Genomic DNA, 19,267 nt, shown 5'->3' with positions numbered 1-19,267 from the left:
GGTTTTTCATATGTGGTCTTTGTTATGTTGAGGTATGTTCCCTCTAAACCTACTTTGTTGAGGGTTTTTATCATGAATAGATATTGCCCTTTGTCAAATGTTTTTTCTGAATCTATTGAAATGATTATATGATTTTTATCTTTTCTTTTATTGATGTGAAGTATCATGTTGACTGATTCGTGAATAATTGAACCACCCTTGCGTCTCGGGAATAAATCCCACTTGCTCGTAGTGAATGGTTTTTTTAATATATTTTTGGATTCAGTTTACTAATATTTTGCTGAGGATTTTTGCATCTATGTTCATCAGAGATATTGGCCTATAGCTTTCTTTTTTTGTAGTGTCTTTATCTGGTTTTGGTATAGGGTAATGCTGGCCTCGTAGGATGAATTTGGAAGCTCTCCTTCCTCTTCTATTTTTTGGAATAGTTTGAGAGAAGTATGTATTAACTCTTCTTTAAATGTTTGGTAAAATTCACCAATGAAGCCATCTGGTCCTGGACTTTTGTTTGTTGGGAGATTTTTGAATACTGATTCGGTTTTGTTACTGGTAATTGGTCTGTTCAAATTTTCTATTTCTTCCTGATTCTGTTTTGAGAAGTTATATGTGTTTAGAAATTAAGACATGTTTTCTACATTGTCCAGTTTGTTGGCATGTAATTTTTTATAACGTTCTCTTATAAATTTTTGTGTTTCTGTGGTGTTGTAGAAAGAGCTTAGATAAACATTGTATTTCTATGGTGTTGGTTGTTATTTTTCTTTCATTTCTGATTTTGTTTGAGTCTTTTTATGATGAGTCTGGCTAAAAATTTATCAATTTTTTTCTCTTTTCAAAGAATCAGCCTCTGGTTTCATTAATCTGTTCTATTTTTTTAATTTCTATTTTGTTTATTTCTGCTTTAATCCTTTAATTTCCTTCCTTCTACTGTTTTTGGGTTTTGTTTTCCTTTTTCTAGATCCTTTAGATGAAAGGTTAGGTTGTTTGAGATTTTTCTTGCTTCTTGAGGTAGGCTTAATGACTGAGCCACCCAGGCACCCCCCTTTGACTGATTTTTATAGATATACTTAATTTTACTGCTTTTATGCTTCCTACTGTTCTTACTCCTGCTAATGGTCTTTCCTTTCCAAAGAGTGCCCTTTAACATTCTTGAAAGGCTGGTGTGGTGGTGATGAATTCCTTTAATTGTCTATCTCTCCTCTTCTGAATGATAGCCTTGCTGGATAGAGTATGCTTGGTTGCAGGGTTTTTTCTTTCAGCATTTTGACTATATCATGCCACTCCCTTCTCACCTGCAATTTTTTTTTTGCTAAAAAAAATCAACTCACAGCCTTATGGAGTTCCCTTGCATTTAAGTGTTTTCTTTTCTCTTGCTGCTTTTAAAATTCTCTCTTTATCACTATACTTTGCCATTTTAATTACTATGTGTCTTGGTGTGGACCTCCTTGGGTTGATTTTGTTGGGGGTTCTCTGTGCCTCCTGGATCTGGATTTCTGTTTCCTTCCCCAGATTCAGAAAGTTTTCCACTATTATTTCCTCAAAATACATTCCCTGCACTGTTTTCTCTGTCTTCTTCTTCTGGGATCCCTGTAATTTGAAAGTTACTACACTTGGTGTTATTGAGTGTCCTTAATCTATTCTCATTTTCTCTTTTTCTTTTTTCTTTCCTCTGTTCAGCTTGATTGTTTTTCATTACTCTGTCCTTCAGGTTGCCAGTCCGTTCTTCTTCCCTTTAGTGTACTGTTTATTCCCTCTAATGTATTTTTGATTTTAGTTATTGAGTTCATCTCTGATTCTTTTTCATGTTTTCTCTTTGTTGATGTTCTCACTGAGGTCCTCCACTCTTTTTTGAAGTCCAGTGAATATCTTTGTGACCATTACTTTAAATTCTCTAGCAGGCATATTACTTATCTCCATTTCATTTAGCTTTCTTGTTGTGTTCTATTCTTTATTTGGGACATATTCCTGTCTCCTCATTTTGTCTAACTCTCTGTTTCTATGTGTTAGGTAAACCGGCTACATCTCCTGCTCCTGACAGTAGTGGCCTTAAGATGAAGATTCCTGTAGTGCCCTGCAGTGCAGTGTCCCCTGTTCACCAGAACGTGGCACTTCAGGTGTCTCTTATGTGTGTTGCTTGTGCCCTACTATTGTGGTGAGCCACACTGCCTTCAGTCCAGTCATCTGCAGTGACTCCCCTTGCCTGTTGCAGGCAAGGTTTGGTCCTTGTGTTGTTAATGGGCCAGTCTGGGGCTGCCTTGGGCTTGCGTGGAGTCAGACCAGGCATTTGTCAGAGATGCAGTATCACTGAACTGTGGGGTGCTTTCTCTTTGTTGTCGCCTCGGAAGCTTTTGTTGGTAGGTGGGTCCTACTGTCAGATCCCATGTCTGGCCTCTGACTACTGCTGGGGCTGCAGTCCGATTGTTGTGTGTGGTTGTCTTCCCACTTTGGAGTGGTGCTGGCCTCTGTTGGGGCTACTTGCACACTGCCACACTTGTCGCTTTGAATGGACTCCTGCTGAGGGCTTGTGGGAGGGGGCAGGTCCACAGGAAAGAGCTCTGTTAACAAGCTAGGTGGAGAGAGTTCCCAATGGTTCCCCCAGGTGTCTGTATATCTAGGCTAGGAGGAGGGAAATGGCCCCCTCCAGCTCTTTTGCTCTTGGAGAAGTCTCTTAAAAATCCCTGTCTCTCCAGCGTACATTCTGAGATTCACAAATGAATCTTCCCCAGGTGTTTTTTAAACTGCTCTTTCTAATCTGTATCTCAATCGCTTCTCAGCCTTTTGGCTAAGATCAAGTGTAGTATCTAATCTATCTCAGTGGGGCTCTTATACTGTCTTTTTTCAGTCAGGGACTCACTTTCTGTCACTCTCTGGCTCTCACAGAGCCAAGCCCACTGTTTTTTAAAGTTCCAGTTTTCAATCCCCACTGATTGTAAGAACTCGAGATGTGAAGACCCTCTGGTTTTCAAAGCCATACGTTATGAGGATTCCTCTTCCCAGTGCAGGTCCCCCGTGCCTGGTGAGGTGTCTGCTCCTGTCCCTCTCTATGCCTGCAGCATCACTTCCTCCTGCAGACAGTCTCCCAGTCAGTTTGGTTCCCAACCACATCTCCACCCTTCCTACCCTCTTTCATGTGACCTCGTCACTATATATCTGTGGAGAGTCTTCAGGTTGTTTTCTGGGTTATTTACACTGATGTGGGTGTTACCTAGTTGTATCCGTGGGATGAGGTGAGTTTAGGATCCTCCTAATCCACCATCATCCCCAGAAGTTTCAGGAAACTATTAAATACTCCAACTGAATAAAAAAATTTTCAAACTTGTGCACATACTAATAGGGGCATTGACGTAAGAGGCATTGATAAAAGGAAGGAAAATAATGGAAAAGATGCAGAAAGAAGTAAAAAGCTTGAGAAAGAAAGTGTGTGAAATACAATATAGGCAAAGGAAGACCCAACATATCTACAATTAGAGTCCCCGAAGGGGAGAAATCGGTGGAACAGAGTTAACAACTAACCCATTATCCAAGGAAGCTTTTCAGAAACTAGAGAAAAACTAAAATCTATATGTTAAAAGAGCCCACCTGGACAGATTGATCCAGAACAATGAACTCTTAGTCAAAAACTATTAGACTTTAAAGGCAATTTTTTTTTTCTGTCCTCTGGGGTAAGGAGTGAGCAGGAGATCATTTTACTTATAAAAAAAAAAAATAGACATATCAGACTTCTTAAGAATAATATACCAAGAAAAGCTACCGTAGAGCAACATTTTTAAAAGCTCAAGGAAAAAGGGGCACCTGGGTGGCACAGTCGTTAAGCGTCTGCCTTTGGCTCAGGGCGTGATCCCAGCATTATGGGATCAAGCCCCTCATCGGGCTCCTCTGCTGGGAGCCTGCTTCTTCCTCTCCCACTCCCCATGCTTGTGTTCCCTCTCTCGCTGGCTGTCTCTCTGTCAAATAAATAAATAAAATCTTTAAAAAAAAAAAAAAAGCTCAAGGAAACAAAATTCAGGCTTAAGATGTATTTGTAGTTCTTTTTGTTCACAGGATGTATCCTAATATATATGTAAAGTTTACTGTGTTTTAAACCCACTTGAAATAATTTTTCTGTATATGGTTAAACCACCAAATCTCTACATAATTAAGTTCATTTGTTTTATTTTGCTTTTTATTTTTAGGGTTTGTTATTTCCTTTTTTTTTTTTTTTGCTTTATTTTTTACAAATCTTAAAGGATTCATGATAACATAACTGACAGTTACATTAGTTAAAAATAAATAGGGGTGCCTCGGTGGCTTAGTTAAGTATCCCAACTCTTGATCTCAGCTTGGGTCTTGATCTTGGGGTCCTGAGTTCAAGCCCTGCATTGGGCTCCACACTGGGCATGGAGGGAAAGGAAAAAGGGGAGGGGAGGGGTGGAGGGAAGGCTTATAAGAACAATGTATAATCAAAGGAATGTTTATAGTTATTCAAGAAAATTTTCTACTCAATTTTTTTCTAAAATGGGTAAGAATTTACTACAATTAAATGTATCAGCTATTCCTATATTCTAACTGGGAGTCTGTAACCTTCAAGGCAGCCCTAAAAAGTGCAACACACTACTACCACACACACTATTTCTGAACTACTTCTAGGAGCATATATCAATATTTTCTAAGACATTGGAACTATCACCAGAGTCTTGCATGAACTTGTCTTAACCCCATCGCCTACTAATTTGGGTTACTCAGGGCCTCAGTTACGAAGATAACTGCTCATCTACCTTTCTAATGCCAAAGTAATTTTTGTGTATCATATCCAATATAAATAAAATAATATACTGTAAAAAATATATACTGTGGCTTGAAATCTGAAATTTAAAACATTAAATGATTCTGCTGGGTCATGGAAGTTTTTGCCACATTAGTAACAAAACATAAAATTATAGTTACTATGTCTCTTTCATGGAGGTTGGATCCTAAAATGTAGAATTCTGTGTTTTCTCTTTTCAGAGGCAGATAAAATACCAGTAATGCGTGGACAGTGGTTTATTGATGGTACTTGGCAGCCTCTAGAAGAAGAAGAAAGTAATTTAATTGAGCAAGAACATCTCAGCTGTTTTAGAGGTCAGCAGATGCAGGAAAATTTTGATATTGAAGTGTCAAAATCCATAGATGGAAAAGACGGTAAGACCAATTAATACATTTAATATGTTGTAAACCAAGTAAGTTCTTGATGAAGTTTAGAGTAGTTCTTAATTTTGCATAGTAATTCATGAGTGTTAGAATTTATAAAATTTCTGATTTAAACATTTTATTATTATTTTAGAATTTAATGCTGCTATGAATTTCTAAACTGTCCCAATTTTTATTTTACTTAATATGTGTGTTCATTGGCATGACACTAACATAACTTACTATTGTACAAATTGTTATATGTTCTGTGAATTAGTCCTTTTCAGTCGTTTGTAATTACCAACAAAAATTGAATCTACAAAAAATCTGTCATTATATCAAAAGGGAAGTTTCGTTAATATTTTAATATTGGTTCTTTTCCTGAAGTTTAAAAAAAAAAAAACACACACTTAATTTCCTTTGTATAAGTACCTTTAGGTTGTCTCCATATTGATAACCCCATCAACTTTTAAGTCTACTCTTTATATTCCCTTACTCAGCATTTGGATTTGTTTGCAATAACTTAAAATATTTATATAATAGCCAAGATTGCCATGTTTCATTATGTGTCTGATCTTGAGTAAAATTCAAAATGTGTGGTAAAGTTAAAAATACTTCTATTGTTCCATTTACTGCAGGCAGTGGGATCAGCTATTCTGGTGAGTATAATAATATAGGTAGACTAGAATTTGTAGATTTCTCTAAATATTTTTTTCTAAAATATGTTTTTCTAAAATATTTTTTTCGAAAATAATATTTCTTCTTCTGTGCTTGCCTTTATTTTGGAGGTTTCTTGGCAAGCCCTGTTGAAACTAGCAAATTAAAATATGAATTAGTGAATTTTTTTCCCCTTCTCATAAAATATCTCTAAAGCAGAAAGACTCAGTATTGATCAAGTAATTCACAGAACGCGGCTTGGAAAAAATTATGTGGTTGGAAGTAATTGTTCACATGACATAATTAATGGCAAAACAATAAGCTTTAAATTGGCTTATTTTTTTTCTTATTGTTAGTAACAAACATCCTAAGTTTTTTCTTTCTCCTTCTCTTTCTCTCTGAACACACACACACACACACACACACACACACACACACTACGCTAACATTCATGTCACAAACAAGGAAACCGTATAGTTTAGTTTATACCAAATTAACATAACTTTTGTGTCTAGTTGATTAAAATTCTACGTAAGTGAGGAAAGTGTGGCTTATCAGCACTACCAAATTAAGATTGCAGGTGGAGAAGTCCGAATTCTAGACTTCTTTCTATTAATTCTCCTTCAGTCCTCCCTCAGAAATGGCAGTTCATCTTAACAAACCCAGGTTAGCCACCCGAATTCCTTATTATTAGTGTAGAGGGAAAAACTTAAAAGCTTGGAGGAGAAAAAGGATGAGTATAAAAAATAAAAATATAAGTAGATTATTCCCCTTTCTTTTTTTTTTTTAATTTTATTTTATTATATTATGTTAATCACCATACAGTACATCCCCAGATTCCGATGTAAAGTTTGATGCTTCATTAGTTGCGTATAACACCCAGTGCACCATGCAATACGTGCCCTCCTTACTACCCATCACCAGTCTATCCCATTCCCCCACCCCCTCCCCTCTGAAGTCTTCAGTTTGTTTCTCATAGTCCATAGTCTCTCATGTTTCATTCCCCCTTCTGATTACCCCCCTTTTCTTTATCCCTTTCTTCCCCTACCGATCATCCTAGTTCTTATGTTCCATAGATGAGAGAAATCATATGATAATTGTCTTTCTCTGCTTGACTTATTTCACTTAGCATTATCTCCTCCAGTGCCGTCCATGTTGCAGCAAATGTTGAGAATTCGTTCTTTCTGATAGCTGAGTAATATTCCATTGTATATATGGACCACAGCTTCTTAATCCAGTCATCTGTTGAAGGGCATCTCGGCTCCTTCCATGATTTGGCTATTGTGGACAATGCAGCTATGAACATTGGGGTGCATATGGCCCTTCTCTTTACTACGTCTGTATCTTTGGGGTAAACACCCAGTAGTGCAATGGCTGGGTCATAGGGTAGTTCAATTTTTAACTTTTTAAGGGACCTCCACACTGTTTTCCAGAGTGGCTGTACCAACTTGCATTCCCACCAACAATGTAGGAGGGATCCCCTTTCTCCACATCCTCTCCAACAATTGTTGTTTCTTGCCTTGTCTATCTTTGCCATTCTAACTGGCGTAAGGTGGTATCTCAGTGTGGTTTTGATTTGAATTTCCCTGATGGCTAATGATTTTGAACATTTTTTCATGTGTCTGTTAGCCATTTGTATGTCTTCATTGGAAAAGTGTCTGTTCATATCTTCTGCCCATTTTATGATTTGTTTATTTGTTTCTCGTGTATTGAGTTTGAGAAGTTCTTTGTAGATCTTGGATACCAGTCCTTTATCTGTGGTGTCCTTTGCAAATATATTCTCCCATTCCGTGGGCTGTCTCTTAGTTTTTTTGACTGTTTCCTTGGCTGTGCAGAAGCTCTTTATCCTGATAAAGTCCCATAAGTTCATTTTATCTTTTATTTCTCTTGCCTTTGGAGATGTGTCGTGAAAAAGGTTGCTCTGGCCGATGTCATAGAAGTTGTTGCCTATGTTCTCCTCTAGAATTTTGATGGATTCCTGTCTCACATTGAGGTCTTTCATCCATTTGGAGTTTATTTTTGTGTATGGTGTGAGAGAGTGGTCAAGTTTCATTCTTTTGCATGTAGCTGTCCAATTTTCCCAGCACCATTTATTGAAGAGACTGTCTTTTTTCCACCGGATGTTTTTTCCTGCTTTATCAAAGATTAGTTGCCCAAAGAGCCGAGGGTCCATTTCTGGGTTCTCTATTCTGTTCCATTGGTCGATGTGTCTGTTTTTGTGCCAGTACCATGCTGTCTTTGTGATCACAGCTTTGTAGTACAGCTCGAAATCCGGCATTGTGATGCCCCCAGCTTTGTTTTTCCTTTTCAACAGTTCCTTGGAGATTCGGGGCCTTTTCTGGTTCCATACAAATTTAAGGACTATTTGTTCCAGTTCTTTGAAAAATGTCCTCGGTATTTTGATCGGGATAGCATTGAAAGTGTAGATTGCTCTGGGTAGTATGGACATTTTAACTATGTTAATTCTTCCAATCCATGAGCATGGAATATTTTTCCATCTTTTTATGTCTTCCTCAATATCTTTCAAAAGTGATCTATAGTTTCTAGCATATAGGTCCTTTACGTCTCTGGTTAAGTTAATTCCAAGGTAACGCATGGTTTTTGGTGTTATTGTAAATGGGATGGATTCCCTAATTTCTCTTTCTTCAGTCTCGTTATTCGTGTATAGAAATGCAACTGATTTCTGGGCATTGATTTTGTATCCTGCCACCTTACTGAATTGTTCTATAACTTCTAATAGTTTGGGAGTGGATTCCTTTGGGTTTTCCATATAGAGTATCATGTCATCTGCAAAGAGAGACAGTTTGACTTCTTCTTTGCCGATTTGGATACCTTTGATCCCTTTTTGTCTTCTGATTGCTGTTGCAAGGACTTCTAGTACTATGTTGAATAATAGTGGCGAGAGTGGGCATCCTTGTCGTGTTCCTGATCTTAAGGGAAAGGCTTCCAGCTTTTCCCCATTGAGAATAATGCTTGCAGTAGGCTTTTCATAGATGGCTTTTATGAGATTGAGAAATGTACCCTCTATTCCTACACTCTGAAGGGTTTTAATCAGGAAAGGATGCTGTATTTTGTCAAATGCTTTTTCTGCATCAATTGAGAGGATCATATGGTTCTTGAGTCTTTTCTTGTTGATATGATGTATCACATTGATTGATTTGCGAGTGTTGAACCATGCTTGCATCCCAGGTATGAATCCCACTTGGTCATGATGGATAATCCTTTTAATGTACTGTTGGATTCTATTAGCAAGGATCTTGTTGAGGATTTTGGCATCCATATTCATTAGAGAAATCGGTCTGTAATTCTCCTTTTTGAGGGGGTCTTTGCCTGGTTTGGGGATCAAGGTAATATTAGCCTCATAGAATGAGTTTGGTAGCTTTCCTTCTGTTTCTATTTTTTGAAATAGCTTTAGGAGAATAGGTATTATTTCTTCTTTGAATGTTTGGTAGAATTCCCCAGGAAAACCGTCTGGGCCTGGAGTTTTATTATTTGGAAGGTTGTTTATCACTGACTCAATTTCTTCATAGTTAATTGGCCTATTTAAGAAATCTATTTCTTCCTGTTTCAGTCTTGGTAGTTTATAGGTTTCCAGGAAGGCCTCCATCTCTTCCAGATTGTTTAGTTTTTTGGCATATAGCTGTTGATAAAAGTTTCTAATAATCCTTGCAATTTCAATGGTGCTGGTCGTGACCTCTCCCTTTTCAGTCATAATTTTAATAATCTCAGTCCTTTCTCTTTGTTTTTGGACAAGTTTTGCCAGTGGTCTATCAATTTTATGGATTCTCTCAAAGAACCAGCTTCTAGTCCTGTTGATCTGCTCTACTGTGCTCCTGTTTTCTAATTCATTGATTTCTGCTCTAATCTTGGTCAACTGCTTCCTCGTGAGTGGATTAGGCCTGTCCCTCTGTTGCTGTTCCCCTTTCTTGTACTGTATTCAAAACATTCTTTTTCCTCTTGCTAATTTATCTTGTTAGTCATCAGCTCTGTTTCATTTCTAGATCATATCTATTTGGAATCTTGTTTTTATTACAATAAAAATTAGAATTTTGTGTGTCTTTTTTTTATTTCTACTGCCTATCAAAATGTTAAGTATGTCAGGATACTTCAATTCTCTTCACAGTGCCCTGATTTTAATGAGTCAGTCATTTAAATAAGTCTGATAAAGAACATGGTGTATTTGTGGGAGTAGATTTTTAGAATGTCTTTGAGTATGTGTGTTGTTTCTAGAGTATCAATTTAGGGTATTACAATAATATTTTTTGCTAGCTTTAAGGATATACTCTGGCAAAATTCTCATTAGTAATAGAAAAATTTTAAACTGTTATAACATTTTTGCATTGTAATCTTTCTAAATGATGATTCTTTAAGGTTCATTAGAAGAAAAAATGGTTTTTTAAAATATACTGTGGCATATAAGTAAAGCTTCAGCATATGTCGTTATTAACAATTAAGTTCAATTTAGTATATATACTCTTGTCATAAATTTACAGCCATTTTACTTGTTATTCTGTTTTATGTAAAACATACGTTTCTTTGTTAAGATGTGATACTTCACTTTGGAGATTATGGGAAATTTTGTAATACATTTGAAAATCATCACTGGTCTTAAGGAAAGAACATTTGCTGTTCAAAAGCCACCACTGTTAGAAAAATCAAGTTTACCATATCTACAAAGATAAAAACATAATCTTTTATTTTGCTTCTTACCTCCAACCTTCTGAAATTTCATATTTCATTAATTAATTAGGGTAAAAATTTCTTTCCACCTAAATTTTCTCATGTACATATGAGAAAGCCTTGACTCTTCATATCGTCAGGAGGTTTTAAATGTTTCCATGTGCAGATAGTACTGTGCTAGGCACTTTTGTGAAAGATACGGGGTTTTGACCCTCAAGAAGCTTTGGGGAAGACAAAGTCAAAGATGAGAGTACTCATAAAGAGTAAGTATAAGATAACACAGTAAACAGTGAATACTTAATTAGATATTCTGCAAACAGACTTGGAATACAGAGAGTTTGAGATCACAGTGACGTGGAGTTTTTCAGATAAGGCTTTCTGGAAAAATCCCATTTAATAATTAAAAACATTTTAAAATATTGTATCTAGGAACTCTTAAGTGCTCTGTGGAATTTTTTTTTCCTCTGGAATTTCTAAGAAACTAAACAGAGTTCTTGCCTTGAAGGACATTAAAATAATTCCTTTTCTTTCTGACCTTATCTATGTTTTGGTTAGGGTAGCTGATGCCACAAATAAATTGAATTTTTTAATATTTTCTCCTTGTTAGTTTTCCTACTAATCTCAAAGTAAGCCTTGAAGTAGATTGATGAAGGTTTAGCGTAACTTTTTTAGCATACAAGTAAAGATAACCTGTAAAAGCATCATTACTTTTTGTGACTTAGATACTTTAATCTCAATTTTGTTTTCTGTTAGAGTTCAAATAAAAATTGATTCTCTTCCCACCCCACCTTCTTGCAGCCTAACAAATGGAAGTCTAGAGTTTCACTGTGGATGAATTCTACAAATAAAATCAGCCCTTCAAATAAGTAATTTTGAAAATACTTGAACATAGTGCCAGATTAGTATTTGACTCACTTCGTAATTTATCCAAGCAATAATCAGTTTTAAAAAGGTTAAACTAAATGGGTTAGTCCTGTACTTCACCCTGACCAAAGAATGCATAACATCAATCCAATCATGAGAAAACATCAGTTAAACTCAAATTAAGGGACATTCTACAAAATAACTGATCAGAGCTCTTCAAAAGTATTAAGGGGTCTGATTAGCTAGATAAGGGGAACCCTTTCACAATGTATATCAATTTACTGTGATGTACACGTTAAATACCTTATACTTTTGTCAATTATACCTCAATAAAGATGATTTTTTTCAAGGTTATGAAAGAAAAGTCCAGTAGGTGCATTAAAATGAAATAGTAAAAAATATTTAATTAACCCAAAAGAAATCAGGAAAGGAGAAACAAGAAACAAAATACAGATGGAACAAAGAGAAGGTAAATGGGAAATGGTAGACCTAAGTTCACCCATGTTAGTAATTACAGTAAATGTAAGTGAACTAATGCTCCAATTAAAAGGCAGAGATTGACAGATTAAGAATGTGAAACCTAACTATATGCTATCTATAGGAGTCACAGTATCAATATAAAGTCATGGATAGGTTACCATTCAAGCTATTTTGGGGTACTGTGACATCACAAGTGTTGGTGTATCTTGAAGGATTTAAATCATTTAACAATTTGGCATGTAAAGTGTTTATTCCTATCACCGTTGCTAGATAAGAATATCCCAAATTGTGAATATAGAACTGCAAAAGTCAAAAAGGTAAGAGGAGTTGGGAGTTGCTAATCCTTTCTAACCAGCTTTCGTTTTCCTCCCTCTTTGGTGACTAAGAAGATTCCATCTTCTAGCTTTTAGTCATTATGTTTTGTAAATGTACCTAACTTAATTTCTCTGAGATCCAAGAAGGTTACTGGGAGTTTTCTCATTACAGTTGGCATGTTTGAGCTGTGCAAACCTGCTTTCCCTGAAGTTGAGATTATCCAGGTTACCAGCTTTTTAGAAAGGGAAAATTCACTGAGTTGTTCTCTTCTGGGGATTAGTATGTCATCAGCAACCCCCTTTTTTGATATTCTGCTTTCAGAATTATATAATGAAGAAAATCCCTTTAAGAGAAGGATTAGTGAGGAAATTTATTAGAAATGCTATAGTACTTAAAATCTTTTTCATTGTTATGTAAGGCTTTAGTATATAAAATAACATTTAATTAAATGTTAGCATTTAATAAGTTAACATTTTGAGTTTATGCATATTTTTGCTAACATAAGAATTCCTAACTAAAACTTTATTTTAGGGGAAAAACTTGAATAATGCTTTCTAACACTTTAATTTCATTTAATGGTGATCCCTGTTGGATTGATAGTAAATACTTTTTGTCTCTACTGTGCTTACAGTAGTACCCCTAATTCTGTCCTTTGGGTTGAAAAAAATTAAGCTTTCTAACTATGCTGTGGGATATTGTGACAAATACAGGAAGTGACTTTCAAGTGAAAATAAGAATTTGATTTGAGAGGAAGGTAAAGAACCATGTCTATTTAATTTTGTGAAAATGTTTTAAATAAATGTACTTCTCTGCTTTTAGGATATTGGGGTATTTGTCTTTTTTAATCCCTAAATTGTACTGTTCCTTCAGAAAGAAAAGCCTTGCTTTTTTATATCTTGACTAGTTTTGTGAAAGTGTTTGCGTAATTTTGAAGTGTAGTCAAATGGTACATATGTGTTTCAAGTGGATTTTTAAATAATTGCTTATTTAAAATGTAAAGACATTTTATATTGGTATATAACCAGCAATATTTAACAGGGAAATGTTGACTTCAAGGTTATCTGCTGATTTGCCAAATATCAAGTCTATGTCTGGCTTTATGTTGGCTGTTTCATGCTTACCAAATGTCATAGCATACATTTTTACTAATGACATTTTTTTATTATTTTAGTTTTCTTTTAGTAAATATGGATTTGGCGCATGTTAGTTTTACTAGTGGATATATAAAATCTAGGTTTTATTTCTTTGATTGGTAAAGTCTCAAATTTATTCCAGTTTGATCTACTTTGATATTTAGCTTTATCCTAAAGAATTTTTTGTTTAAAAATGTTTCCTGCAAGTGGTGCATCTACTCCTCAGTAACTGACCAGAAGGCATCTTTGAGAAGAAACTTTTTCAAAGAAGAAAATTGTTTCAGTTGTCATTTTTCACCCCTCTATAACAATGAAATGTTTTTATAATTTAATGTTACAACCCAGTTTTTAATCCTAGTCTTTAGCCATCTCATTACATATAGTTGTAATTATTAAGTACCTTGTAAGCATTTCTCAGTTACCTTTATTGAACAAATCTTTGACTATATTTCATCTATACATACAACAGATTTTTAAAATGTATTTAGTACTGTACAACAGGAATTAAATATATTAATATTTCAGCAGTATTTAACCTTTGAATGTCACATTAATGTAGAAGGGAGTGAGGATGAAAAAGCAAACGTTTTAGAACATAAATTTGAACTAAGTCATAAAGGTTTTGTGGTTCATTTCCTGAGCTGTTAAGAAACTGATTTTTTTAAAAAAAAAAAAAGAAGAAAAGAAAAATTGATTTATAAGGTTCAATTTCAAGTGGATTTATTTTAAATGCTTATTTAAAATGTAAAGAAATTTACTGATATGTAACTATCAATGTTCAGCAGGGAAAGTGTTGACTTTAAGGTTGTCTACTGATTTGCCAAATATCAAGTGCCTGTCTGGCTTTATGTTGTCTGTTTCATGTTTACAAGGTGTCACAGCATGCATTTTTACTAGTGACTTTTTTTTATTATTTATTACTAACTTTCATTATTTTATCACTAACCAGTTAAAGAGCTTCCAGTTTGATTTATTTTGGCAAAGGTTTCGTTTTAAAATTCTTTTCCCAACTCAAACAGGGTTATGAAAAGAATATTTTATTTCTGTCGGAAGCTTCCATTATATACTTCAGTAATAGAAGGCATCTAGTGGATTGTATACTGTGATATTTTCTCAGGAAAACTGCATTAAATGTTTAAAATATTATTTATTGCCTTCTTAATTTGGACATCAGCTGTCGGCTAATTTGGTGAAAGTAAATAACCTTAGTATTGTGAAGATGGGGCTTATAAATCCCTTCTGCATACAGAAATACCATGACCTGTTTTTTTTTCTATTTGTACAAGGACATTAAGTATGATGAGCCATAGTCGTCTTTAAGTGATAAATTTTAGGTATCATTTGCCTTTTTTTCTTTGAATAAAAGTAAAGCATATATTTGATAAACATTATTAAACTAATGTTCTGCTTTACTGATTTTTAATTAGAAATTATATGAATAAAGCATTTAGAATAATGTTTGTCAAATACGACTCATTTTTTAAAGTTAATACAACAAAAAGGCAAAATGGCAAACCTCATTTAAAATTTACTTTGAAGCTCAGTGTTTTTGCTTTCTTAGTTGTCTACCACCTCCCTCCCTTCTCCCTCCCTTCTCTGTTCAAATGGAGAGGATATAAGGAGAGTACAGATGCGGCAGGTCTTAAACGAAAGCGTTCTCAAGGTACAGTAATTGTAGTTTTGTTTCTCCATGTAGTTACTTCTCCCTGGCTTATAGTGTTCAGCATTTAAAGCGTAGAAATTATTAGTTTTTTAGAAATGTGTCCATTGTGCAATTTTGCTTAGAGTTACTTAATTATAAGCGATATAAACATTTGTAAATAATGTGTGTGGTCCAGTAACGGGATGTTCACCAATACTAAGATGTTTTACTTTAAGGCAGTTTGTGGATGATTTGAAAAGGAACAAAATTTTGTTGGCTTAACACTATTCTCTTAATATCTTGGTTCTATAGTTTAAATGTTTTAAGCATATGTTGCTCAAAACTATTTTAACAAAGATGTAGTTTAGAAACATTAGATAAAAAAAGCATAAAATAGTGATTTGGATCAAACATAGAAAAGTAAATAATTACTAAATTCTTGCAAAAGGTTTTCCTAATTTACAAGAAGTTCTTTTATTAAAAAAAAAACTGAGTTTGTACATTGTTATTGGTTTGTTGTGTTTTTTTGGATTGAACATTATTAACGTTTGTTACATTGATTGCATCTTGGTCTGTGTTCTACGTTAGTAATGTATCCTGACAGATAAGTGAAATATAAATTGGTTTTTCATAAATTTTTGAAATTGCATTTGTAACATAGCTAAGAATGATTTCCCTGAAAGGATTTACTTTTCTGTGTGTTATAGTAGGGAATAGGTTTTCATAGAAATGACTTATGATCTTAGACCTTGACCAGGGCTATATAACCTTTCATATTAACTTGAGGTTATTTTCAACCCATCTTCAAATCAGAATAGATAAACTCTGCTGGTAATTAGCCTTGTGGCAAGTCACTTAATCTCTTTGTACCTCTGGGTCTTCATATATATATAACGGGAGATAATATTTTGTTTAAAAAGGATTTTTTAAAAAATAAATCAGGCATAGCAATTTTAAAGTATGTGGTTTTCTGAAGATGGGTATGTGAATTTTTCTCATCTCTATACCAGAGATACAGAGTAGAAAGTTTAAGGCCTTCAGAATATAGCAATTATTAAGTTATGAATGGATGACTATGTTATGACAGTCCTAATAACGTTGCTTCCACAAACGTTGCTGAATTTGTGATACGTGTCAGACACTGTGCTAGGACGCTGCGTTTGGTGCTAGTGGTACATAGTACCTGCCTCAGAGAGCTTATGTATTCCTTGAGCATATAGGTTTAATTTTTTTTTTTTAGAGCTTATTTTCACCAGGCATACCTTAGTTACAGAAATGCAATAACTATACTGATTTGAACATCATAGTAGAAAAAAATTTTGATTTCTTATTAAAACATCTTTAGGGGTGCCTGGGTGGCACAGCGGTTAAGCGTCTGCCGTCGGCTCAGGGCGTGATCCCGGCGTTATGGGATCGAGCCCCACATCAGGCTCCTCTGCTATGAGCCTGCTTTCCTCTCCCAGTCCCCCTGCTTGTGTTCCCTCTCTCGTTGCCTGTCTCTATCTCTGTCAAATAAATAAATAAAATCTTTAAAAAAAAAAAAGTTTAAAAAAAAAAAACATCTTTAAAGTTTGGATTTCTGTTATGGTGAGCAATATCCAGTGATAATTGGTTTTTATATCCATTTTAAAACTACCATATATTCTAACAAATTAGGTTGTTCTCTTCCCAGTTTAAAGATAAAATTTTTTCCTCCTACTCTTGTTTTGTCTTGCACTGAGTGAAATTTTCACAGATCCAAAAATAAAATCCACAGAAGAAAGGAAACTTAAGTTTCTATGTCAAAGGTATTGATGGCTTTCATGAAGGTATATATTATCCCTTAGACCTAAGAAATGGTCATATCACCTGGGAAAGCAGTTCTTTAATATTCAGAACATATTAACTACATGTTAGAGGTAATTACGGTGGTTAAGCCAGTTATTCCGCGTTGTTCTAACAAGTCGACATTCCCTGTAGCATGGTTAATCATTTATAAAATTAAGTCCCTATCCATTACTTGCTTCACACCAGTATCTGTTTCAGCGAAACAGTTTTTTATTGAACTGAGTTCAAATATTGATTCAAAAATCTGTGTATTATAATTCTTCACGCAACGAGCAACCTTCGAATTAATTTTTCCTTTTTGCAACAGCTATTCATAGTTTCAAGTTAAGTCGAAATCACGTGGACTGGCACAGTATGGATGAAGTGTATCTTTATAGTGATGCAACAACATCTAAAATTGCAAGAACAGTAACCCAAAAACTGGGATTTTCTAAAGGTAATTGTTAAATATTACTATAGTTAAGCTCTTACGTTCAAAATACAGACTATTGAAATTCTATTTTTAGTATATTTTAAATATGTATTAAATTTAGTGGCAGTTACCGCCCTGTTAAATGAAACTTTTATTAAGGTGATTGAGTTCACATGTATTCATCAGTGATAATCATATATTTAGAATGATATCTGACAGGATTAATAAATATCTTTTATACTTCTAGAAACACAACATCAGTCAAACCTCAGGCAGTGATGTGAAAATAAAACATGGCAATTGAAGGTGAAAACTAAAATTTTCTGTTGGATTTAGTGAAATGAAGGTCATTGGTGACTTGGATGGATTGAGGGGGCAGAAGCCAGATTGGCATAGGTTGAAGTCTAGGTAGGTGAAGAAATGGAGGCAGAATAGACAGCTCTTTATAGAAGTGTGACTGAAGGGAAGAAAAGAGGAAATGGTACCTGAGGGAAGATGTGAGAGCATTATTAATAAATTTTTCAGAAATTTTTGTTAAGTCTAATACTAATTTTTTTTGCATTCCATCTTTTGTTGTGATTTCTTTGATAACAGATATGCTTGATTATCTTCTTTATGTTTACTAGTCATTTGTATTTCTTTTGTGAATTACCTTGTACCTTTAGCCCATTTTGCTATTTGAACGGTTGTCTTCTCACTTTTTAATTAGTAAGCTCTCTTTTGTACCTCAGTAATTAACTAATTATGCACATATTTTACAGAATTTTTCCCAGTTTGTCATTCATCTTTTATTTTATCTTTGTTTGTTTCAGGTATTGTTTTGATAGAGAACTTTTTAAAATTTTTATGTGTTCTGTCCATCCTTCCCTCCTTCCTTTTCTTTTTTCCTGTCGTTTCTGGCTTTGGCATCATGTCCAGTTAAGCACTTTATATCTGAGCCAGTCAAGATACATCTTCTTACAAATTTCGTCCCCACCCAGCCCAGTGAAATTTTTTCTTAAGATCCTTTTTACTTTATTATTTCTTTCAATATATTGTTGTCAAAATGCTCTTTCTGGAATAAACAGTAAACTTAGAATCATAATTTTTCTACAGCATCAAGTAGTGGGACCAGACTTCATAGAGGTTATGTAGAAGAAGCCACGTTAGAAGACAAGCCATCCCAGACTACCCATATTGTGTTTGTCGTGCACGGCATTGGGCAGAAAATGGACCAAGGAAGAATTATCAAAAATACAGCCATGTGAGTTCTTTGATGAATACATTCTTCATCTAGTCTAGAATCCAAACTTTTGCCTGGGGTATAACAGAGTTTAATCATTCCACCGCATGTTGCTTCAATGCCAACTACTCTATTATCTCTTACTTTATAGATGGAATTTCTGGACCAAATTTTGAGCATGATTATGTCCAGATGATGATGATGATGATGATGATATTTGAGGTTTTTTCCCCACAGCATGGAGAAGATGAAGGATAAGAAAGTGTTTTTAACTTATGAATTTACATTAAACTAAGGTTGAAAGCAAAGAAAAGGCTTAGTTTTCACTTTGTATCTTACTGTCTGAACTGCAGAAACTGAGATTTCAAAGTTGCATAATTATAAAAAAACCTGAGAATCATTTAATTGCCAGTCAGCAGTTTAACCTGGCCTATTAACTACTACCAGGGGAAACCATACTCTAAATTTTATGCAGAGAACAGTGGGTGTTTTACCAACACACCAGGTACATTATTTACCTCATTAATTTCTTTATATTCATCTTTTTTCTAAGAAGTCCAACATGTTATGGGGGTGGGGGATTGTTTGTATTTGTGTGTGATGAAAAATGTTAAGGACTATGTTGAAGGGAAATGTTAGGGTTAAAGATTCCACCAGATCTAATCGGGGGTTCCTGCCTGGCTCAGTCAGTAGAGCATGCAACTCTTGCTCTCAGGGTTATGAATTCAAGCCCCGTGTTGGGCACGGAGCCTACTTAAAATTTAAAAAAAGAAAGAAAAGTCTAATCATATTTATGATGTGATGAAAACAAATACTTGTTGCTTCAGAGCACACATTATCTGGTTCTGAAGCTCCAAGTAAATGTGTTCCTTGAGTCCTTTAGAGCAAATACT

The 19,267-nt window shown here is 34.7% G+C and overlaps 1 protein-coding gene and 1 pseudogene across 2 annotated transcripts in view; both read left to right on the top strand.

The window, feature by feature from the left end:
• The window catches only part of DDHD1 (DDHD domain containing 1), a 91,156-nt gene that overhangs the window by 27,484 nt on the left and 44,405 nt on the right, over positions 1-19,267 (top strand). For both annotated transcript variants that reach the window (XM_034648414.1, XM_002919650.4), the window contains exons 2-4: positions 4,981-5,154; positions 17,048-17,176; positions 18,248-18,395. In XM_034648414.1, coding sequence (XP_034504305.1) covers positions 4,981-5,154; positions 17,048-17,176; positions 18,248-18,395 — 451 coding nt within the window. The remainder of the gene's footprint in view (positions 1-4,980; positions 5,155-17,047; positions 17,177-18,247; positions 18,396-19,267) is intronic.
• LOC117797334 lies at positions 2,760-2,889 on the top strand (annotated as a pseudogene).

This window comes from Ailuropoda melanoleuca, chromosome 20 (genome assembly GCF_002007445.2).
Source record: "Ailuropoda melanoleuca isolate Jingjing chromosome 20, ASM200744v2, whole genome shotgun sequence".
NCBI lineage: Eukaryota > Metazoa > Chordata > Mammalia > Carnivora > Ursidae > Ailuropoda > Ailuropoda melanoleuca.
The sequence above is the reverse complement of the archived record's forward strand: the minus strand, read 5'-3'. Positions and strand labels throughout refer to the sequence as shown.